At 37.6% G+C, this 25,376-nt stretch overlaps 2 protein-coding genes across 2 annotated transcripts in view; one reads left to right on the forward strand and one right to left on the reverse strand.

Annotated features, from left to right (window-relative positions):
* The window catches only part of LOC113231880 (forkhead box protein O), a 201,800-nt gene extending 197,360 nt beyond the window's left edge, over positions 1–4,440 (reverse strand). The window contains exon 1 of the mRNA XM_026466420.1: positions 2,867–4,440. Coding sequence (XP_026322205.1) covers positions 2,867–3,098 — 232 coding nt within the window. The 5' untranslated portion in view covers positions 3,099–4,440. The remainder of the gene's footprint in view (positions 1–2,866) is intronic.
* Positions 4,441–12,709: 8,269 nt separating this feature from the next.
* LOC113231792 overlaps positions 12,710–25,376 on the forward strand; it is a 406,442-nt gene continuing 393,775 nt past the window's right edge. Inside the window, exon 1 of the mRNA XM_026466324.1 lies at positions 12,710–12,924. The gene's annotated coding sequence lies outside the window, so the exon portion shown is untranslated. The remainder of the gene's footprint in view (positions 12,925–25,376) is intronic.

Consider the following 25,376-nt stretch of genomic DNA (forward strand, 5'->3'; position numbering starts at 1 on the left):
TCTAACTGACTTCAAAAAAAGGAGCAGGTTCTCAATTCGACTGTACGTTTTTTTGCGTGAATGTTACGCGGATAATTACGTAACATTTTTGAATCGATTTTGACGATTCTTTTATTAATTAAATTTCAAGAAAATATTCCACCTCTAAAGGTAGCAAACTAGGGGATGAATGACTTTTGAGGTCGGTTTTTTTAGTACTCCGTACTGAGACTATTTTTAAATACTTTGTGTCATATTACTTTCGTTTTAGATATGTGAAGTCTCATTAAATATACAGCAACCAGTAGATGTATTATGTACGGGACACCCCATGCAACCTGATCATCCATTACGGGGGGAAGAGAATGATAAAACCTATTGTTTCTTTTTAGGTAACATTTTTGGTAATTTATAATGTAGGAATGAACCTAAGCTGCTTACAGCTTAGGTTCATTTAGGTTCTCTTAAGAACTCCATGTGAACAAGAATGTCCAGGGAAGTACCACCACCTTATCTATATCTGCCGCCAAGCTGTAATGTGAGCAGTATCGCGTTCCTGTTTTGAAGGGTAAAACGGCCCGTTCACTACCTGCATGGCAGTCCGCCTACCAGGCAGGAAACCGCTCACACGCTATTACACTGCGTATGGCCCACGGATGCAGTCTCGCAGGACGCATTGCAGGAATGCAGGAAGGCTTGCACGCTGCTACTACATTCATAATCTTGCAGTAAGGAAGGTGGACTGCAATGCAGGATAATGAAAACCCTTTTAAGGGTGCAGATGACATTGCACATGGGACTTGTCAACTTATGTCTCAAGGCAACGGGCGCAGAGCCAGTGACCCTCAGATCTTTGCGATTTAAAGCTTCTGGTTGGCATTGCAACTGCTATAGACAGGCGTGTCGCTTACAACCTACCACACGACTTGTTCCTAGCGTCACTTAGTAGGCATTTGTCATAAAAAAAAATTATTACAAACACTAATATACTAAAAAATTACTTTTCACCTATAGTGTGTGCTTGACTTAATTGTGCTTTATTGCATAAATTGTAACGTAGATAATGTTATAGATGATTATGGTATGTATTTGTTTTTGGACAAGGAAAAATGTAGATACCAATTGAAATACAAAAAAAATCGCGATTGTTACATAGGAAATGAAACTATTTTTCCGGATTTAAATCGCGTTTATTTGTTTTTCAAACAAACCTACGTTTCGGGCCCTTTACAGGCCCCATGGTCACGGTTGACTAAGGTGGTACACTCATCAACCAGTTATGTCTAATATTAATGTAAACCACCCTATATTTTGACTATAGTTACAAAAGTTATTAATTAAATACCTTATTTTTAATTTTACAAAGAAACATTCCAATTTACGCCACATTACGTTTTGCAAATTATTTTATTGAATGAATTTTTATTAAGTTCATTTTATTATTAATTAATAATAGAAATTAGAATAAATTAAACATATTAATTAGTACTGCCGTCTTGTTTGTTTGGGATTTTTCATTAGAGGAAATACAGGATCCCAAAGTGGTGGTACGGAGAAACCATCTTCCCTGTTGAAATTAGGATGTTTTTTAATTTCAATGGCCTCTCGGCAAGGACCTGGGGTTTGTCAAACTTCATTGAATGTGTAGGTTTATCCATGACATGCTCGCAGACTAAAGACTTGTTTACGCGACGGTGTTTGACATCAGCTATATGTTCTTTGACGCGGGTACAAACGTCGGTTTGTTTGAAAAAACAAATATATGTGATTCAAATCAGGAAAAATAGTTTCATTTCCTATGAAATAAAGAATTTAAAACAATATAATAATATGTCAATTAACGTTTCATTTAACATTAATTTTTTTAAATTTTGTATATAACAGCATTTAAAATGTACATAAAACCATGGAGAGTGTGAATGAAATGCAGGCGACTAAAGTATACTTACTACAAAGGGCTTTATTAATTTGTTTTTTCTTAAACATTATCAAAGGGTAAACTTAGACACTGTAATAAGCTATCTTAAAGTAACAATACATCGATAAATTTATTATAATTAGCAGCCATAGCATAATTTTTACCATCCTATTTAAATTTGGAGCAAATAAGTAAGATTTTTTAAGTTAATATTATCCGAAAACCGATTTCCTCATTTTTTGTTTCACAATTTTATACAACATTGTTTCTGTTAACTCATTATATAATGAAACAATCCTTATTGATCTAATTAAGAATTTATTGAAAATAAGGTAACTTGATTACGTAATTTATTTAACATTACTTAACATGGTTGCGATGTTTTATAAAATATTTATTTCAACATCCATAACGATCCTAATGGTTCCATCAGAAACAAAAAACGCGTAAACAACTTAAAGTAGTTACGATTTCTACGGTTTTGTTTACAAATATTACAAAAATCAATTCAATGTAACATAGACGTAACTGGTTAGCTCTATAGCAGAATAACATATTTCTTTACGTATCTCGCGTCGAAATTAATTCGTTCCAATTGTTAGTATTTCTCCAAGGCCTATAGGTATGCAAATTTGATACAAATCTATATACATGGACAATATCGACAGCACTCCGCGATGTCCGTGACGACGCAACTTCTATCTACGTCAAAGCAAAAGCAAATAGTGTAGATTTGTGTTTGTAAACATGATTACTGAACGTAGATAATAAAAGTGTCAATAAGTTAACGCGATGCTATGAGACAGGTGCGTGTTTTTTTATTACTTTTATACGTTTTACATGACTTCTCCAATGTTAGTTCGTTATTGGTGGCACACACGAACGACGAGCTCGGACGCAGCGGCGACCTAAATAGCCAGCGGTATCGCAAGTACGACCCCGCTATCAGCGAGGACAAGTGATATTTACCGGTCAGATTCTGGTTGGAATTCTTCTTGGAGCCTGCCTCGTCGGCCGGCTCCACGTAGTTGTCGGGCCGCGGCAACGGCCACGTGTTGGAGCGCGCGCGCGTCTGCGGCTCGAATCCCACCTCCGTTAATTCGCCGAGAGGCTCTAGTTCCCCCATGGCGCCGTCCAACTCCGTCAGCCCAGTCTGCGACGACCACGGGCTCTGGTACCCACCGCCACCTTGGATCGACATCTCCTCGACTTTATATTACTCAGCAGTGGAAATTTTCGGTGGGTGTGTCGGACAGGGCACTCACCGGCGCGTGCCGACTACGAAAATTAACATCTCAAAACTATTTCGCTTCAGATTTTTATAATTCCTCCCGATTCCAGAACACTAGCGGCCCCGGAGCGCGGTCCGGAGAGGTTATCTGTCTTTTCCTTATCGGCTCTGTTATTTGAAGCCAATAACATGTGGCGTCTCCGTAACGCTCATAAACAGCGTCGTGCACCGAGCGTCAGCCGTCGGACCGTTCCCGAGAGGCGACTTTCGCTAAATATACGCGCGGAGCGAGGCGGGGGCGGGGCGCGGACCACGTGAGTGACTACGCGCCGATTTTCCAATTCATCACTGGCGGGCTAGAGGCGCGATAACCTTGTAACGTGGCCCGAAACACTCAGTTTCGTATCGGTTACTATCGTCACACCGTCCCGAAGATTCTGCCACTGCGCAAATTCCACCGTCCTTCCGAGTTCGGCTCGCACTTTAACGCAACTTTTCCACACTGATAAGAGTTATCACTGGGTGTTCGCGGGGGTTAAAACTCCGCGCACAACTTGTCCGGGGTCCTGGGAGGGTGGGGAGTACAGTTGTATTTGTTTAGAAATAGTCCACGCGGTCGGTGGTATCGCAACTGCGTAATAAGCTGAGTGAAACGAGCGCGGGGCGCGTAGTGCGGCTGTCGTCCTCGGCCGCGAGTGGTCGCACGTACACTGAACCGTCGCGGGCGCGAGGCGCGTCGCTCGCGCGAATTCCGTTGGCGCCGCGCTGGCCGCGGGAGGAGCGGAGGGCAAGGAGGGCGCTGATAGAGAAGTGGCGTCGTGTGACCGCGGCCCGCTCGCCGCTACCCGCCGCCGCCGCTATCTCGCCCGCACGCCGGCCGACACTTGCTGGCCATCGCCACTCGCCACTGCTTCACTCATTTTATAATAGTTCCAAATTCTTTCCATAGTTTGTTGAAGCGTGTAACACATATTGCCAGGAGCCCGCCGTCCTTGGCCACGGGCTGCAGCGGACAACGCGGCGGCACGTGGCGTGAAGCCGCATCTTCACTCATGTGTTGAAGTTTCGCATGACTTCTTCAATCAATTTAATAGAAATTAAGAGTAAGGTACTTTAGCTTGTATATTACTCTCCGTCTGAGCATATTTATAAACTTGCGCTTTTTTTAAATGCGATAAATACACTTGATCGGTCAGACAATTCATTGGTAACAACGTTTACACAGTACTTTTGTGTTAGACAAACATTTTATAAAGGATGAATGCACCGGGGACGGATGTAGAAAAACATTGAATGTAATTGAGTTATGGATTCCGGTGCAACAATTGGGGGCTAAATAAAGTATTTGAACTGGTCTGAACTATTTAAAAGTAATTGTTACCTTTGTCATACTGATCTCTAGTAAACGAAGCATAAATTCCATAAGTTTCCCTTTTTCTAATGATTTAGGTCACGAACAGAAGAACTTAGAACTTACTGTCTAGACCATAGTACGGGGTTCCTTATTCCATATAACACATACTTTTATTTTAAAAACGCACTGGTTAATGCAAACATGCAGGATAAAATTTTATTAATAATTGTCTTCAATACATAAAAATATTGTTTTTTTCTAATATTACAACCAACTTTTGTTTTACGACTTATGGCAAATTAAACCATTACTTGACGTTTCATATAAATTATGAATAACTAACATAAGATTGAAAAAAGTTCTTGGTTTTATAGAAAAGTTATAAAGTTGCAAATTAATTAAAAATAACCCTGCATAGTATTATGTACAAAGTGTAAATGGGACCATTAATAGATTCGAGGAGAGGCGTCGGGTCGGACATTAATGGTTCTCAAATGGACATTAGTAGAGATTAACTGGAAACAGATGTCGGATTCTCTGACCACTTATAAAGAAAAAACACCGGCTAAGTACAAATCGCGTTTCAACTTTTTACTTCATTTAATTTCGATAGAAAATCAGAGAAAAACTATAAGAAGTGGTTAGCGATTGCTAAAAAGTTAGATGTTGAGCGCTTAAAACTATTATTATGAATAATTAGAATGTAGACTAGATCATCATCATAAGCTTCCATCCGCTGCTGGACATAAGGCTCCGCATCCAGCAGCTGCCGGCCACCTTTCTCAGATCATAAACTCATCTATGACGAAATCTTCTAAAACGGTCGTTTCTATCACCTTGTATAATTTATAAATAAATAACGAAGTTAACTAAAAAATGACACATGTGTATTTTTTACTAAAGTACGTATATTATGTAATTTTTGTACTATAAATAATATAATAGAGACACACGTCAGAAACCAAAGACCTCAAGATACTACTTATTGTAAATAAAAAGTAAATTGACTTACAAACTTACACATTTCCCAATGGCCATTATTACGGGGCTTTAAATAAATAATTAAAATAATGTCTATGATTTTTAATTCAAAACAGACAGATCCGTTTAAGTTATTTATTTTGATACTAAAGCTGCACCCTTTTTCAAAGCATTACTTTTCAATAACAATTCTGTAAGTGAAATTAATTAACTCAGTAAAACGTTACCAGCCTTCTGGGCATGATGCCCCAGGGCGCGCTCCACGGTGAAATGGAAATTTTCTCTCTTTCGCAGACTGCAGACGTTTTTCAAAAAGTATGCAGTCTGCGAGTATGTGCTGGACAAACCTACGTACACCTAAACCTATAATCTCGTTCCTTCTTGTGACTGCTAAGGTCGCCGTAGAGTTGGACATAGAAACAAATATTTTACGCCGCACTTAGTGACTACCAAATCCTTATTCCATTTATTCGACACGAATTTCATAGCGCTCACCCCGGCCGCCGAGCGGAGTCCGCGTTACCGCCGCGCAGTGACCGCGTGCGTTTGTCATAGCAAAATAAGCTCTTTTCTTTTAGCTTTTACGCTGTAACTTAAAATGAGTGTCCCGTGCACGCGGGCGAGACTGGCTTGAATTTGGTTTACTGTGCGGTTATATTATTCAGAGGAATTTAAATGCTGTTGCCTAGTAAATAGAATTCAGATTCGCCATTAATGTACATGAAGGCGCGGTAACTGGGCGGTCGACGCGCGGTGGCCGCGCTAAAGCTTTCGCCTCGTGTAACTGGGCGCTTAGCCTTATTTCTTCTAGTTACTGCTAAAGTCACCGTAGAGTTGGGCACAGAAACTAATATTTTACGTCTTTTATTAGCTGTAACCAAAACCTTATTAATCTGATTTCTTTTCGTGATTGCTAAAGCCAACTTAGAGTTGAACATAGAAACAAATATTTTACGCCGTTATTAGCGAGAACCAAAACTTTGATCTTACTTTAGAAGAGCTGATTGGGTGTGTATTTACGTTTGGGACAAACGCTCGTCTCATGACTCTATCCACCATCTTAAGCATACGCGCCGAATGTTGCGAGACTTTTCCAGCACCCAATTCCTTTTACTCCCTACATTTTCATGTAGTTCGATGTTGCATGTTAGAAACCTGTAATATTTTTGTTACAGGTAATATACGGTATTTCTTTTCTCTCGTTTTTAATTTGGAAGCTCTCGAATCTGAGATACATGCTAAAAAGAATTTTCATATAAAAAACGATTTGTACAAAAGTGTTGTGACAAATGTTCACCATAATTCTTGCATTCCGTTTATGTTTAAATGTGTTTTATAATAACGTTCCTATATTCTCTATTTCTGGGTAAAAAAACAATCACAGCTTATAGAAAAATGTGTGGAAATTTACATTCCAGGTGATAATACAGTAATTTAATTTCTTTTATTTTTCGTTTGGGGGCTTTTGTACCCGATCAGCCGAAAGGAATGCCAAAAATAATTTTCACATAAAAAGTAATGACTAAAGGGAAAGATCATAGATTGAGACAAAATTTATTCTTCAGGCTGCGAGGTACCACTTCCGCGCACACCACGTCTGTTTATTTTATTGTACGACACGCCTATTCATTACAGTTCCAGTGCCACTCAGAGCTTTACACCGCAAAGACCGGAGGGGCACTACCACTGCGCCGTCACCCTGAGACATAAGTTGACAAGTTCCATGTGCCTGTAATTTCACCAGACCCTTACCCTTCAAAACCGGAACGCAGTAATGCTAACATTACTTACTTACTTGGCGGCAAAAATTGGTAAGTTGGCAGTACTACCCTGGACGAACTCTTTCACAAGGATGTCTACTGCTACTAAAAAATATTGTGTATTACTTACTTGAAGTTTTGACTTACTTGAGACTTTGAATTGGAATTAGTGCCGTTAGTATATTGACGTTAGTGACGTCATTTACAGAAATTAGTTATTAGGCGACAGTCCAAATTTGAACAGAACTGAGAGGCCCAAACTAGAGGTGCCCAATCCGATGCCTCTTATTTTATTTCGATTATATTGTAAAATTTTCAATACAAGTAAATCATACAATACAATTATCAGAGGTTTTTGTTTAACGACCATTTACGAAACACGATAACTGACAACGAAATTGAATATTTTAGTTGTAAAAGACATTTATCTTACAAGCTTACAACAGTTGACTTACACAGGTTTTCGCATAATGAAATTAAACGTTGTAATTAAAAGATTTATGTAACTGTCATGTTTGCAGTTTAAATTAGCTAATTATTTTATAAATCAGTGAATTAATTTCCGTCTCGTGCATAATAAATTTTGTATACTTCATTTTGGACAATATTATGTAACGGACAATGGAAATAAAGTCCCGAATATATTTTTTATGAGTGAAAATGTTTCTCTAAAGATTTAAACACTGCGAATTAATAATCTCTACATGAAATTCTGATACGAAGGTTTCTACATCGACTTTAAAAGGAATTTGAAAGAATATTTTTAAAGTACTCAAAACTTTAATTACGAAAGCTACCGGTAATGGAGGCACGGCACAGTTATTGGAGTAAATAAATGTTTGCATTGTATTTTATTTTTATTCGTTTATGTAAGTAAGGGTTTCTGGTCATTATAGAATCCAAACAGATAAATAAAAATACCACCCAATGCAAAAACTACGCGGCGCAAAATACTACTTGTTGACTCAGACAAAACGGATAGCATTAAATGTACCAAAACTAACTTGTGCAAATAGCATGTATTAAAATGCCATTTGAAACATTCTTTTTTTTTTATAACACTAAGTGATGGGGCGAACAAGTCGTGCACCTGGTGGTAAGCGACACGCCTATCCAGAACAGTTGCAGTGCCTATCAGAGCTCTAAATCGCAAAGATCTTAGAGTCTCTGCCACTGCGTCCGTCACCCTGAGAGATAACTTAACAAGTCCCACGTGCCCGCAATTTCACCAGCACCCTTACCTTTCCAAACTGGAACGCAGTTATATTCACATTACTGCTTGGCGGCAGAAATAGGTAAAATGGCAGTACTTCCCTGGACGAACATTTTCTCAAGGAGCTCTGCAGCTGCTAAAATAAGTTTGAATCAAAAATTTTTAGTTGTCGAATGGACTTTGGACACGAAGAAGTTACCACACTTAACTCAGAATCGGCTTGAGCAGGTCAGAAAACGGACCTTATGTCAATATTACAACAGTGAAAAATGTGTGTACGCCCTTTTTTTATTAAAAAAAAAAATAAGTTCGCGTTAGATCTCCATCTCACCCGATGGAAAGTGACGATGAGATCGATAAAGCCTATATCACTTATTTGAACAAGACAGTAGTAATCACTATAAAGCCAATTTTAGAAAAACTAATCAACAAGTTACCTCATTGACAAAGTACATTGTTAATCAGGTACATATTACCTATATGACAATAAAAGATTGTACAACAAAATACTTACGTCTCACAATAAGAAATATAGAAAACATTATGTTTGCAAATAAATTGAAGAGATACTTGCTATCGAACTGTTTTTATAAATTACAGGAGATTTTTGATTATAACTCGATTAATATATAAATAAATAACGAGAATAAATTATGTACTTAGTAAAGTAAGTTAAGTTGCAGCGTCCTGACAGGGTTTATGTTATCATTGAGCAATAAAGATTAAAGAGCAGAGCAACGGAATTCTGGGCCACTTTCCAGAACACCCTGATCCGAACTAATTTAGAAAACTTCATCCCAAATTGGTCCTACCGGGAATCGAATAGGCATCCAGGGTCCACAATGTAAACCGTTAGGCCACCAAGGTCGTCAAAAATATGGTACCCTTTGGGAACCCTTGATTTGATGCTGCAATCAGAACAGTCTGCAAACTACCCAGTCAACTATTAACAGTAGAACTATGTTTATGCTCCTGTAATAGACCTCGAGTAGTAGTTAGCTTACGGATGGCGATTTTATTATTGTTTCGAGTGCACTGTTTTGTATCGTCGTTTTTTACATTTTAATTAAAGTTTTTAATTGTTATTCGGAGTACTATTTTCTATTTCTTTAAAAATATCTGTTCGCCCTGATATCGAGGTAGACGGCGCATAAGCTAAGTTCACCTACCCTCATTTCCTTTAACATTTGTTGCACTCTTCTCCACTTCATCGTCCTCCACTTGCACCAGCGGTGCAACCCCGCCAGAATCGCGGAGGACAGGACGAGCATAACGAAACGACACACTGACGTCTCTCCCCCGCGACCCTCCTCGCGCGCATCGGCGTGAACCCGCTCCACCTGGACCAAGACGAGCCCGGGACGCCCTCGTCCTCGGGCCAGCCTAGCTCCATCGGCCGACCTGTGGGTTCCTCTTAGCTTCACCGTGGGTTCGACCGTGGCTACTAAATTGTTGTTTAAAAATATGAATTAGCTTTTATCTGGACATATTTATTTGCTGCTTCATGATTTCAACCCTTAATTAATTCGCTGTCAGTAAATGATTTCCCATGTTTCACTGTTGAACGAAATTAAGTCCTAAATGACGAGACGAACAAGTCGTGCGCCTGGCGGTAAGCGACATGCCTGTCCATAGCAGTTGGAGTACCAATCAGAGCTTTAAAGCAAAGATCTGAGGGGCTTTGCCACTGCGTCCGTTACCCTGAGACATAAATTGATAAGTCCACGTGCCTGTAATTTCACCAGCATTCATAACCCTTCAAAACCGGAAAGCAGTAATGCTCACATTAGTGCTTGAGGGCAGAAATAGTCAGTAGTATTTCCCAGGACGAATTTTTTCACAACGAGCTCTAATGTTGCGCAACTGCTTCTTGTTTATAGTTTTGTTTCTGAGATTCCATGTCCGCGTTTCCTGAAATTCACATTTTTCTAGACGAGATTTATAGGAGTAATTCTAAAAATGTTTAGTGTCATAACACTAGATTTAATTTAAATGGATAATTTAGTTATCGAAATTATCAATGCACAAGTAAATATTTCTAAGTTGCAAATTTGTGTTTTCCAAGGAGTGGAGTCCTGGTGACCTGAAATACGTCTACTTTAGGCACCAGTCTCCCACAATATAATTCTTTTTTTTTATGTATAGTGATTGTTATTATACTCAATGTACCAATATTGTGGTGAGAAAATAAACAAACTTATTATTATTATTTATAAAAATCCACACCATATAATTGTAATATTATCGGATATCCACAGCATATCAACATCAAGACGATCGCACAAGTTAAAACAAAACAGTGCAGAGTACTAAAAAACCCGACCTCAAAATTTTGACCTCAAAATTCATGCCCTAGTTTGCCAACTTTAGAGGTGGTAAACTGCCTCCGTGGCCGAACGGTTACCATGCCGGACTGCCATGCAGAGGTCCCAGGTTCGATTCCCGGGCCGGGAGAAATATTTGTATGGCCTACATTTATATCTCTCGTGAGTTTGGGTGTAATTTGTGGTTGTCTATGTGTGTGTCCATGGCACCCGCGACACAGGGTTTCCCTAGTGCGGGGCTATGTTGAGTGTGAGCGTCATTATTATTATATATTATTATAGGTATATTTTCTTCACATAATCGGTTCACAAACGGAGTTATCGCGTAACATACGTAAAGAAACATACAATCGAATTGAAAACCTCCTCCTTTTTTAAATCGGTTAAAAATAAATATTCAAAGATACTATACAACCTCAAATGGCTTTGGTTGGTTCCGCATAACAGTGAAAATGTTAAATCAATCACAATCACTTTGGAAAAAATATATAGTAAAATTGAGGATACACACTGATTAATATACGGTGTAAAAACACGGACCAAAAAATTTTCACGGTACAAAAAAAAACATAAAGTTACCTCGAAATTTTACAAGAAATCCGCTAATACAATAGGTACTTTACATATATCTATATTTTTTTTTATATCAACTGAACTAAATAGAACACGAATAATACACGATATACATTTTTCAAATGGCTCCACCCAAGCAAAATGTTAGTAAAACCGTGTTAGTACGAGAAACGTTTGAATCCGGGCTAAGGTAGTATCGGCTCCAACTCCACTAGTTAAATTTTTGCGTTACTTTTTAATTAAACACACTGTATTTTTACTAAGAAAGTAACAGTAATCGAATTTTTGAGTAATTCCATCGTTCCCCACGAGTCGCCGCTGGGCCTTACCACGTCTTGTGATTAATTTTTCAACTATCCGCAAGAGGTCGCTACTATGCATTTAGCATGTGAGGTATTTTGTAAGTAGTCGTAATAATACGTAATGCGCAGCACGCGAGTCGGCTTCTACGTTACAATAAAATGTCCTTGACACTGGCCCGTCAGCACCAATCCAAATTACGAAAAACAGATAACCCCGTGCCCAACACCATAGATATCTCACTCATCAATTAATACAAAACTTTGGGCGTAATTTAAAAAAAACTACAATACCTTGGTATGAAGAGCTAGCTGTTGGCCCTCTCGGCTTAGTGGATAAGTCACTGCAGCCTTTAGGCTAAAAAAGTTGGATATTTTTAGTCTAACTCATCAATTCCTTTTTTTGCAATTAGCTCGTAAGATCCTACAAATACAGTTATGTATGTTCATTCATAAAATATAATAACTGACATCATTGACTAACATCTATATTGCAAATATAGATGTCGTGATATTATATCATTGGAAATAAATTAGATATAAAAAAATGTAAAATTATTGCTTTGAATACAAGCTCGTTGATATCTTTAGTACAAAACAAACATAAAACAACCTACACAACGACATAATGAAAATTTTATTTCCTTTCATATTTTTTAACATGCACTGAACGAGTAACATATCGATGTGTGTCGTACAAGTTATAAATACGAAGCTACACTCAAAGAAAATAATAACCGTAAATAATTAGGTATATTAACAAAATTTTTTAAACGGTATCACATAACCGTATTGCCCTCTGTTGAAAAAATATGAAACTATCCTCCTAGCTTACATGTACGTTTTCTACATGAGTAAGTAATTTCGGAAAATTCCGCAAGATGGCGGGTATTTCATAAAATTTCTTGGAAAGCTCCACTAGGTGGCGCTGTCGTTAATAAAACTGGAGGCTGTACTCGATTCAGTGGAGGTGTATCCTTTGTAAATTGCGCGTTCGTGGAAAATGCGAATTCGGTTAAGCCATCCCAGCCATAGTTCAGTCGCTTCGAGACTCTAGACGCGAGCACTTCCTCTCCCTATCCGTTTTACTCCGATTTTTATTACTTTCACATCCCCTATCACTCCAAAAAGGAAAGTGCTATCTTCATTCCGACCAGCCATACTCGGGTAAAATGTATTACTGACTTTTTTCTCGGCTTATATTTAGTTTTGTTTCTTATTGCGTAGTGAAAACTTTGAAACTATTACATAATCAGTGAGGGAATTCCGAAGTAATCGGGATAGAATGATTGGTGAGTCAAAAGTTTTGATTACTTATTGTTGCTTGAGTACATTTGAATGATTTTATGTTGGATTATGGCAATTTTCAGATTTCTATTGGGCAAATTCGGCTTAACAGCTTTTTAGAACTGCTACGCTTAATAACGTTTACATGTATTTTTCCTTTTAGAAATATACTGTCGGAGTTTTATTTTAATTAAATGCTATGTAACATGCAACTTTCTTTTTAATTCACCGAATTTTTAGTGCGTTCACTTTATAACAAAGGACTACCAATAAAGCATAGTCTACTTATTATCATATTGTGAAATATTCCAATCAAATATATTAATCTTAAAAGAATCACTTTAAGAAATAAAAGTATTGAAATATCGCATTCCATTTTCCTATTTTGGGGATAAAAACCACATGAAAGAAGTCAATTATTAAATTAAATTACATACCCTTTGGGACGGCTAAGCTCCAGCTTATGTAGTCGAATATAGAACCTCAGAGAAATACCCTTACATGATCATTGAGGTATTTTTTTACGTAAAATTGTTCATAGTAAAATTTAGAAATGACGCGTTCATTCTTTGTAAATTGAAATTATTTGCTTCTATAATTAACAATTATGTGGAGTAATTGTCTGATCTACGAGGGCAAATTTAACATCAGTTTTCCTGCAATTAATCACTTTACAAGCATCAGTAGAGCTATATATTTCTCTCGCCAAGCAGTAACGTGAGCATTACTGCGTTCCAATTTTGAAGGGTAAGGGTGCTGGTGAAGATTGCAGGCACATAGTACTACTCAATTTTATGTCTCAGAATAACAGGCGCAGTCACAGTGCCCTTCAGATCTTTGCGATCTAAAGCTTGGGCTGGCATTGCAACTGTTTTGGGTAGACGTGTCGCGTACCATCAGGCGCATGACTTATTTGTCCTGTCACTAATGCAACGAGTTGAGTATAGTGAGTAACTGTTCTCAATAACTGTACCAAACTAGTTGTGGCATTTTCAGGCGAAATTCCATTTTACATATACGCTAATACGCACAACGCGCACACATTCATAGCCCCGAACTAGTGAAATCCTGTATCGCGGGTGCCATGGACACACACATGGACAACCTCAAATTACACTCAAACTCACGAGAGAAATAAATGTAGGTCATACAAATATTTCTCCCGGCGCGGGAATAGAATACGGGACCTCTGCGTAGGAGTCTGGCATGATAATCGTTCGGCCACGGCAGCAGTTACATAATATAACAACAATGATAATAAACTAGAATAAAATGTAGGAATAAAATAAAATAAAGTTATAAGACATGACCCACACAGGTCTACGTCTAATTTATTTCCTGTTTGAGTCGCGGTGGATGGAACGCCAGTACTTAATAATTGTAAGTTTTTTCATTGAAAAAAAAAACGGGCCTCACGCTCCCCTCTCAGATTTTGACTTCTCGGTGACAATGGGACTGTTACGGACTCTTTTGCACATTTTATATTACATGTATTGTGACAAGTGATAAGTCGACTTTTATATGTGGAAAATAATCAGTAATTTGTAATAGCCGAAACGAACCCGGAAAAGCATCAGGGACCACCTCGAGAGTATACCAAAAGTTTCAAACAAAAGAAGAGTTTTCAAAATCGGTGCATAATTAATGGAGAAATTGGTGAATACACGGACATGCCTATAGAATTTGAGGATATCCTTCGATTTTCATGGGATCCCCTCATCAGATTCTGACTTGTTGACAATGGGACCACCGCGAGAAATTTTCCTTTCACACAAAAAAAGAATTTTCAAAATCGGTCCACAATTGACGGAGATATCTGAAAACATACATCCGAACGTATAACCTCCTCCTTTTGTTTTTTTGAAGTCCGTTAAAAATTGGACCAGACATATCTGCGGAAATAGCTCTCAGTATGCCGTTATTAAAACAACAATCTGTCCCAAAAGGTAGCAATACGAGCCCTGACAACAGCAAAGAGGTCAGGTAATCCCTCCTCGGCGAATAAACATAGGCGCATATTTTTCATAGTAGAGAAGGTTTACTAAAATACTATAAGTTATTTTCTCTCTGTTCAAGTGTTCCGTATCACAAACATGTGCTAAAACATTTTCTAGGCCGTATGATCCAATATTTTTTCATTTCTGACGTCTGTAATACACCCTGAAAACGTGTGTGATATAGAGCTGAGTTCCTAAGAAAAACCCTTCAGACTTGTGACTGCGAGAATAAACCTCGACAGTAATGTGATGATTTTTAAAACAGTCACGTTGACTTTCCGTGAATTGAGAAATGTGTTTTATTACAAATTCTTTTTCTACACATTTGTTATTTTTTGTTATGAACACATCCTGTAGGTTGTTGGGAAATGTACACTGCAATTCACATTGAAAACGTAAATTATTTATAATTATCAACATAAATAATTTGGAAATTAGAGATAGCCTGGGACCTGCATAACAATGTTAACGTTTGTAAAAATCGTATACCTGGAGATAATAGAATTTTGTCCAGCACAATTAAACATAATATATAATAAAAATATACATAACATATCAATGCTCAAAAGAAATTCTTCTATTAACTTTGCAACATTAAATTCCAACATTCTACTGAACTTACTGTACGTTACACGGATCGGTTATCTCACTTTCATAAAATATTAAAAGAGGTCTCCGGAAGGTCTGAGCTTATTTCTTTGAATAAAACGAACCTTCGAATAAATAAAGGAAGAGGAAGCGATGTCTGTTGAAAGATATTGAGTGGTCAGGAGCTACAGGTGGAATAAATGCCTCGGAAAATGTAACTACGTTATATTCGGAGAATAAAAGATTAGTTGTCATTCCCATCACAATGATTGAATTAATTCCATTAACAACGTACGTAAAGTTCGTTGACAATCTTTAGCAGTGGTATATAATTGGTAAAATGTTAATTATAGATTGTGTCCCACAGGGTAACACTCGGGAACCCTCTTTATTTACTATTGATACGGAAGGCAAAACCTCCATACATTGAAAGGTCACAGTCACAACAGGTGGAGGAAAGTGTATTCTGCAACGTTAACTTGAATTTATCTTTTGTTTTTTGCTATAATAGTGATCTAGCCTACAACGATGACAAAAGAGTATAATATAACGAGTACATCAGTGGATACTTTGTAGTTCCTCATTTCTTTTTATCACTGACATTTTCTTTTCACAAATAAAGAAGATAACTCGAGTTATTGGATTTTCGCGATTACTTTGAGGTAATGCCGCCGACATTAATAAAATATTTATCCTGCAGAAATGTGTGGTTGGGCAATTTACAATCTGGGCCCCAGAGTGTCTTTCAGAAGTGAGTTTAAAGAGATTAACATTATTATACTGGCGTCACAGTACATTTATGAAAATGTAACTTAAATAGGTTAAGAACAATAGTACTTTGGTATGAAAAATCGTGACAGACATGACATTAATACGAGGAATCAAAAATAAAACTAGTCGTTCTTGATAGTCGTCTCCACAAAATCACAAATTCGTTTAAAGGGTCATTAATTTAATAAGATAGCGGGTGATATTCAAAATTTGCCATTTACGAGGTTTAAGGCTATGGTTAAACAAATTCTTTATTCTAAAGGTTTTTTAAACAGCTAATAAGCCGTGCTAATGGCCCGTTTAGCTCTTACAGGTATTCTCAATCTAAGATCTTTGAAATAATTACAGTAAACGGTGTATATTTACAAAGAGCAACCCCTAAAGTTTATTGCTCGTTCTTCTCAGCGGAATCTGCCTAACGAATGAGCGGTTAGAGTTTAATCAATATGACGATTTCAAGTATAATTTGCTTACCTTTGTAATAAACATGATTTGACTTTGACTACCACGTAACACTGGAAATATATGCGACTTATATCTATGTATTAAAGTATATAATAACATATGAAATAATAAGATTATTAGCAAATACATGCACTGTGAAAAATATTAATTTATCGAATCTTTGCTCTGTATGATGGAATTACGAGTCCAATTATTTTCATCACTGCCTATATAGTATCTACACAGCGGATATGTATGGTTTAACCCTTGACACGTTTTAAATATTTTTTTTTATAATATCAAGTGATGGGACGAACAAGTTGTACGCCTGATGGTAAACTACACGCCTGTCCTTAATAGTAAATGATAGTGACGGAGTGAAGGTATTTGTGTTTTCCATCCGTTACTCTCATCTCTGGACTGTATTCGCACTTTCCATCAGGCGCGGTGCAGTCATTTTGCCGAGTCACAATAAAATAAAAAAAAAATAAAAAAAGTTGCAGTGCCACTCAGAGCTTAAAATCGCAAACACATGAGGAGCACTGTCACTGCGCCTGTCACCCTGAGACAAAAGTTGACAAGTACCATGTGCCTGTAATATCACCAACACCCTTACCCTTTAAAACCGGAACATAGTAATGCTCACATTACTGCTTGGCGGCAGAAATAGGTAAGGTGGTAGTACTACCCTGGACGAACTCTTTCACAGGGAGATCTACTGCTACTAAACGAATCCGGGAACTCCGCATCCAGCGTCCACAATGTAAACCTATAGACCACCGAGGTCGTATATATATTTCTATTACTAATTATGTTAATACAATAAAATCTACGCATAATACTGTTTCTCAGTCTCCGTCTGTGTTCTCTGTCGAACATCAGACCGTGACTACTAAAATTCTGAACCAACGGTCTACAACCAAAACAATCATCGTTAATCTAACTTATGACTAAATCGATGATTTTCTAGAAGAATGGCCTGTCTCAAAATCAACCTAATTCATCAGGAACATGGTTTAGAGAAACAACTGAATCACATAACCTGCAAAATGGACCAATGATACACTATATTATAGTCCTTATATGTATATTATAGTTTATTTTAACCATAAAAAAGCTCGATGTCTTTTTCACAATACAATTTAGCACATTCTGAATGCAGCTATGTTACAAGGCTAGTATAAATTAATTTGATTTGTGCCAATATACCTGAAAAGGAGTAAAATTTTATTCTGTAATTACTTTCATAGAAATTCCAGTATTTTCTCTTAGTATTGTCTTATTAATCATTACTAGACTTGTAGAGTAAACGATGCAAACCCTACAAATTATGTAGTCCTGTGTCTTGTGCCGTGACAGGTGTCAGGTGACATTGGACGAACTTTCCAACGCCACTAAAGGCGCGGTACGCGTGGGTAAACTTGTCGAATCTTTAAGATGAATAATATATTATTATAAATATATTGTAACGTTTTTATTGCAAAAAAAACGAACTCTAAAGTTTGCTTACTGGCTTTTTTCGAGTTTCATGGAGTCCCTTCATCATATTCTGTACTCTTGGTGACAATGGGACTGTTACGGACTCCTTTGTACATTTTATACTCTTTTCTGGTTGTCATGGTGACGGTACTTTCTTGATTACATGTCGAAACGAACCCGGAACAACTTCGTCGGCATCAGCGACCTAGAGAGTATAACCCTTTCAAACAAAATAGAATTTTCAAAATCGGTCCACAATTGACGTAAAAATCGGAAAACATACATAAAACATACGTATGTATGAAAAAAAGTGTTATACGCTTTTTTAATGCTTTTTTTAAATCGGTTGGAAATAATAACCGCTGTCACTTTGGAAATCTTTTAGACACAATGTAAGATTGTTCAATAACCACCACGAACAGGTTTTCTCAACAAGACCTTGAAATGTAGCAAGTAAAAGGAAACATTATCGATCTAAAATATTCAGATATCAGTCAACAGATCGTTTACTCTATTATTGGGTAAACATCGTTTAGTCAAAAACAGCGACAACATGAAGGCGATGTAGCGATTAGGGTGAACTACCCGTTTCAGGCTAAACAAGTCGAGAGCTGTTGAAGACTAACAAGCAACGGGCGCCGTCGTATATTCACGTATGCAGTGTAGGTGAGTTTACCTTAATTGTTTGCCGTAGTGATTAACTTAAACGGACGAAAGGACGTATTTGCACGTAGACGTCTTTGGGTTTGCATAGGTAGTAGATAATATAGTTTAGCAAGATGTTAACTTTTGTTTTAGGTTTTCTAAGACTTTTTTTGGTGCTAGAAGCCGTAGGGAACAATTTTACACGAAATATTGAATGCATTGAGTTCGCTAAAAAGAAAAAATCCATCCATTCCATTTATGATTCGCCGATGAATGTAAAACACCTCCATTAATTTATTGAAAAAAGTCATAGTGAAAGCATGAACTGAAAACTTTAGCAAGAAATATTCTTCAAGAGTGCTGGTGAAATTAATAAATAAAATAAATAACGCACACACTCAACATAGCCCCGCACTAGGGAAACCCTGTATCGCGGGTGCCATGGACACACACATAGACAACCACAAATTACACCAAAACTCACGAGAGGAATAACTGTAGGCCTTATAAATATTTCTCCCGGCCCGGATATCGAACCTGGGACCTCTGGGTGGCAGTCCGGCATGGTAACCGTTCGGCCACAGAGGCAGTTACAGGTAGTTGCAGTTAATTACAGGCACTTGGGACTTTTTCAACTTATGTCTCAGGGTGACGGGCGCAGTGGTAGTGCCCCTCACATCGTTGCGATTTAAAGCTCTGAGTGGTACTGCAACTGTCAGGGACAGGCGTGCCGCTTACCGTCAGGCGCACGATTTGTACGCTCCGTCGCTTACTTTCATAAAAAAAACTGCAGTAGTTTTTGAAGGTTTCATAAATGTGTGTGATGTGGCATTATCATGACGAATGGTGAATACGATCGTGGAGTTTTTTTATGATTTATAAGCTTAGAGTTTTCCCGCCTGTTCTTAAAATGCGCGCTAAAATATTGCTTTTGAAGTGACTACTTCTAAACACTGTAACATTAAGAAACAAGAAAGTCTTTTTTTGTTATAAACTTAGTGGCAAAAAGCGAAAGGACCTTTATGCCAAGCCATTACATTAGTAAATGAATACAATTTATTGTTCAATGCATGGAAAGGAACTGCTTTTGTGAATCACATTTGGCATGAAAAGAACTTTGGTGGGGAACCTAAGCGTTTTTTTGGATTATCCTTAAAGCAGTAAATATATCCAGTCATTCTACTGACAAAAAATCTATTGCGAAACCTTTTGAAGGATTTTTACGATTTCAGCAACAACGCTCGTAAATAAGCAGCGGTGTTCAGATCAAAATCTTTTTCGTTCTTTTTCCCTGTCACGTAACATGCTGGAACATGTTTTTGAACGCGCGAGCGGATTTCAGAAAATATATTTGCAGGAATTCGGAATATTTTCCGATTGCAGTAAAATTTTATAAAGGATTTTTTAAATGTACTTATTAATTCGATTTCACAGTTCAATGTTTACCGGAATAATAAATAAAATCGGATCAAGTGTATAGTCGCTTTAAATATTTAATACAATAAGATTATTACTAGGTAATGTACATGCACATATCACAATAAGAAATTGTTTTCTTTTCACTATGGGCCATTCTATGTAATCACGAACATGGTAGAAAAAATAAAAAGAAAGTAAGAAAACGCGAGATAAAAAATATGATTTTTTTTAAGTTACGAATACTTGACAAAATCTCTTGTAAATCCCAGTTTTGGTATTTTAACCTACTTCAAAAAAAAAAGAGGAAGTTCTCAATTCAACTGTATGCTTTGCGATTTAAATCCGGAAAAATAGTTTCAGTTTCATTTCCTAAATACATAAATAATGTATTTTCTATATCATTATATCATCACGCCAATTTACCATTAACGTTTGAGTATTTTCAATAACATCATAATATTGTGTCATTGAGATCCGGTGGTGGATACCTGGTGATTTATAACACTACAGGTCCAACCTAGTTTAGGCACCAGTCTTCCTCCTCGCAATTTTAACTGTACGATATGCCTTAGCTTAATTACCCTGTGAAATGTATTGTTAAGGTGGAAAATAGTAATAAATAATTTTGTAATTTGTATTAGTATTTTGCTTTTGTATTTTTTTTGTACGTGTTACGCGATAATTTAGTTTATTTTTCTTAACATTTCAAATTTCATACAAATACAATTATATATCATTGTACAGTACTGTTCGAAAAGTGAGCGTTAGTTTACAAAATAATGAGAAATAATTATATAATAGTAAGTCATAAGTACAGAATAGTGTAATACAAAATCAAGATAAAGTAATGAAACTAATAAATAATTGAATAAACTAACAATGTCAAAATTGTAGGTGCTGTATACAGGAGATGTCAACATGAATTCTTAATACTCGGCATTTCTGAACCGATTTTGATGATTTCTGTTGGAAAGAGGATACCTCAGTTGTGGTCCCACTTAAAGAAGCAAATATTTCACCTCTATAAATCCCCCTGAAGTTTCGGGCACTTTCCGGTAACCGATTTTAATAAAACTTGGCATCATCATCATCATCATTTCAGCCGGAAGACGTCCACTGCGGAACATAAGCATCCTCCAAAGATTTCCAGACCGGCCATCGTTTACCCGCCGCCCGTCAGTTTTACGAGCTATGTGCCCTGCCCACTGCCACTTCAACTTGCTAATTTTTCCTGCTATGTCGGTGACTTTCGTTCTTCTACGGATCTCCTCTTTTCTGATTCTATCACGTAGAGAAATGCCAAGCTTTGCTCGCTTCATAGCTCGTTGAGTGACTTCGAGCTTTTTTATGAGGCCCATAGTTAGTGACCACGTCTCTACTTGGAACTTGCAAATAGATGTAATTCCACGAAATATTGAGGTCAGTTTTTTTTGGTACTCTGTAATACTGAGATTATAGCTATTGACGAAGCGTAGTGCTGATCTTTAGGTTGTATATTTTACTAATTCACTTATAATTTGTTAACCTATGAAATAAAGATTTGAATAAAAAATTAGACGAGAAATCAGATGAGACACCCTGTACATAGGTTTACACGTAGGTATCGCACGTGATTATATACATAGCTATCCCTTTGTCTCTTTTTTCTCTATCTCTCTCTATTTAATGTGTAGCCCATGTTGTTTAGGTTAAAGTATCAGAATTGCAGTTAGATGTTTATAATTGCACCCAGGGATGTTGTAGTAGTTTGTCCGGCTTGTCCCCCCTCGGGCACATGTGATAATAATGGACAAGGTATGTACCAGAGATAGTTGGTGAGAAACGTAACTTATAACCTGGATTAAATTTGTATTGAATTGCTATTAATTTTTTTTTGTGAATTTGCTCCACTAGTTTGTTATAATTATTAATACAAAGATCGAACATTTAGAAAAAATTCCTTCGATCCGTTCGGACTCGGACCGACGTCTTCTAGCAAACAGTGCCAGATACTTAGTTGGTACAGCGTAACCGTGCCAGACGCTATGCCAACTAAGCGTCTGGCACCGTTTGTTAGAAAGACGTCGATTCGAATCCGGTCGTATCGAAGGATTTTTTCTAAGTGTTCGATCTGTGTATTAGTAATTATTATAACCAGGATATTCAGGGTGTGATCAATATTTCTAAGACATCTCGTGTTATCGGATATATCGTGGAATCGGAATATTGAGTAGCTCTTTTTTATTTATATTATATTATGAAGGAGAACGTGAAGTTATTTACGGTAAGCGCTGGTAGATAACCTTGCAAGCTTCACGAATATTCAGTAAGATATCTGCCACCTTACCTATTTCTGCTGCCTAGCAGTAGTCTGAGCGTTTCGATGGTGCTGGTGAATTACAGGCACATGGGACTTGTCAACTTATAGCTCAGCGTGACGGGCACAGTGGCAGTGCCCCTCAGCTCATCTTTGTGATTTAAAGTACTGAGTGGTACTGTAACAGACAGACGTGTCTCTTACCACCATGCACACGACTCGTTCGTCCCGTCACTTGCTATCATAAAATATATATGTGAGAATATAAATGTATATATGTGAGAAATCACCTTGTGTTTTCTGGTATTATAAAAGTGAGAGATTATGTTGTGATTTTGCCAGAAAAATTCTAGAACAATGACATTTGCGATCAGTTTTTTTATTTCAGTCTAAAATTTGAACAAAAGACATTTTCATGCCGAATCGAAAGAAATATCGAACTGGAAATGAAATAATTTTTTTCGCATCTAAACCTTTTTTCAAACAAACCAACGTTCTCTTTGACCATTGCTAAAAAACAAATATACGCGATTTCGATCCGGAAATAGTTTTTTAATTTTCAATACAAATATCAACTTTGAAAAGTTGTACAGTACACAGAAGTTGAGAGAAATTCACTTGTGCACATAGAGTGGTCTAGTATACTTCCGAATTGGATTGATATGAAGGTAAAGCTAGTGCAAAAACGTCACACAACATAAACCTCTTTGTGTGCCTCATTTATTTCGCAGTGGTAACATTTCAGATGGTTAAACAGGATCCATGGAGGCAGATAATAAATATCACAGCCCGGTGGAGCCATGTTTAGTTTGTTTAATTGATCGAAAGGGTTCACGTTGTACAACAAAACACGTTTGTGTCCACTGCCCATATCGTGCGACCAGACCGTCTATTCAATTTATTTTGATTGGAAAATACATTTCAGTTGACATTGTGTGAATTTCGATCATTTGAAGTTATAACTTCGATATTTAACGTTCTATTCAATTAATTTCAAATGAATGAATATTTAAAAATGGATTTAGTAGTAGTACCACGAAATGTGAAGCAAAAATCATCATTTTAACTTGGTATCGGTCCAGACGGTCCAGATGGTAGTACGAAACGCGTGCGAAGATCGTGATTTGACGTAAGTTCTTATTCCGAAACGTCAAACGTCAAATGACGGCTTTCGTGTCGAATTTTGACATTACTTTCATCGTAAAACTAACATAATAATATGTATTAAGTATGAACCTCGTTGCGGACGCAATCACGTAGTACTTCGTGGTAGACTTCCAGCATGGTATGTTCCTTCGATGCGGTGGCGAAAATTTTCATGTAGCATTCATTCGGAAGGATAGCGTCGGTTATAGTATGCGGTAGGTATATGCTATAGCATGTACCTACCGCGAACGACGGCTTTCCTGCATAACAAACGCCGTGGTCCGAGTCTCTCCCTCCACAATTAGTTACGCAGACGTGACGGCCCTTAGACCCGTGTTGATTAAATTTGGACTCAGCAAAAGGCTTGGCTAAAAGTCTCTTTGAAATTGGGTTAGTTGGGTTACTGGGGCGGGAAAATCTAGAGCTTTTTGATGTAAGAATAAAGGATGGTAACATATAATACCGCCCTGAAACGTTTAACGGATCAACTATGTTTAAGATGTAAGATATTTTGTAGGTAACATCATTAACTGTAATACGACCGAGGGGAGTGTAAGTTCAGCTACAGACAATAGAAAGACTGTCTTCTAGGGCAATCAGAACATGTAAGTAATTGAGAAGAAAACCACAGAAAACAAGTATACTTATCGACGTAATTAACAATGATAAATTACGTGTCGAGCGCCGACAATGGCGCGAAATTAAATTCTGGCAATAATGAGGCTAATTTCATGGCGCGCCGCTCGGGGACCAATAAATATTTCGCTTTCACAATACTTTCGAGGCGGTGCTACCCCGGCATCGGAGAGCTCCGCTCTTCGTAGGACGTAAACTTTTTACAAACGCGTTTTGTCACACGGTATTCCCTATCATGGACACGTTATTTGTCAACTTATTAATGGGATAATAAGGCGTAATTAGCCTACTTCGTAGCACTACACCCACGACTATTCCGTGACGAAAGTAGAATAACCCTTGGCAACTGGTACGCTCTGAATAGAGGGGGCTTGAGAAATTTAATTTACTCGGCATCCTCGCAGCCGTAAGCTGATTAGGAGCATTACAACTCTCGATGTTAAAGCGATCCCACAGCTTTGCTTTATGTGTTTAGTTTGGTGGGAAATTCCTTAATTTCCTTCTTCTGTCTGATGCCTTCGACTGGAAATCACTTTACGACTTGACTGTTTGCTCATTAGGTGGGAGCTGAATACTAAAAAGTATATAAGGAACGTAGCAGTTGGCAGGTGTTGTGGTGTATAGGTATGGTAGAAAGTGTTCCAAAGTACCATGCAACCAGACTGTTTTCAGACAGATATGAATTGTTGCAAACTCTGCCAACCGTGACTTTATCAGCCGGAAAGGCATTGTTAGTGCTAGCTTAGCGGAGACTAGGCGCGTTAGACTTGGTGCCTTTTCACTAGAGTACGAAGCTTATAGTATGTTCTTCACACAAATTTGAAAATACACTACTGTGCGCGAGCACATACTTTTTGATACATTTTCCCAAAGGAGTGTTTAATTATTTTGCCCTTTGCCAACAACTACTACGTTATGTTTTTTTAATATAAATAAGTGCGCATTGGAACTCCATCTCACCTGATGGAAAGTGATGATGAGGTCGACGATGTAGCGTGCAGACCTAAGTAATACCTATTCACTCTCGCCTTGAAAA

The sequence above is a fragment of the Hyposmocoma kahamanoa genome, unplaced genomic scaffold, assembly GCF_003589595.1.
Source record: "Hyposmocoma kahamanoa isolate Upper Pololo Valley unplaced genomic scaffold, ASM358959v1 66, whole genome shotgun sequence".
NCBI classification, from domain to species: domain Eukaryota; kingdom Metazoa; phylum Arthropoda; class Insecta; order Lepidoptera; family Cosmopterigidae; genus Hyposmocoma; species Hyposmocoma kahamanoa.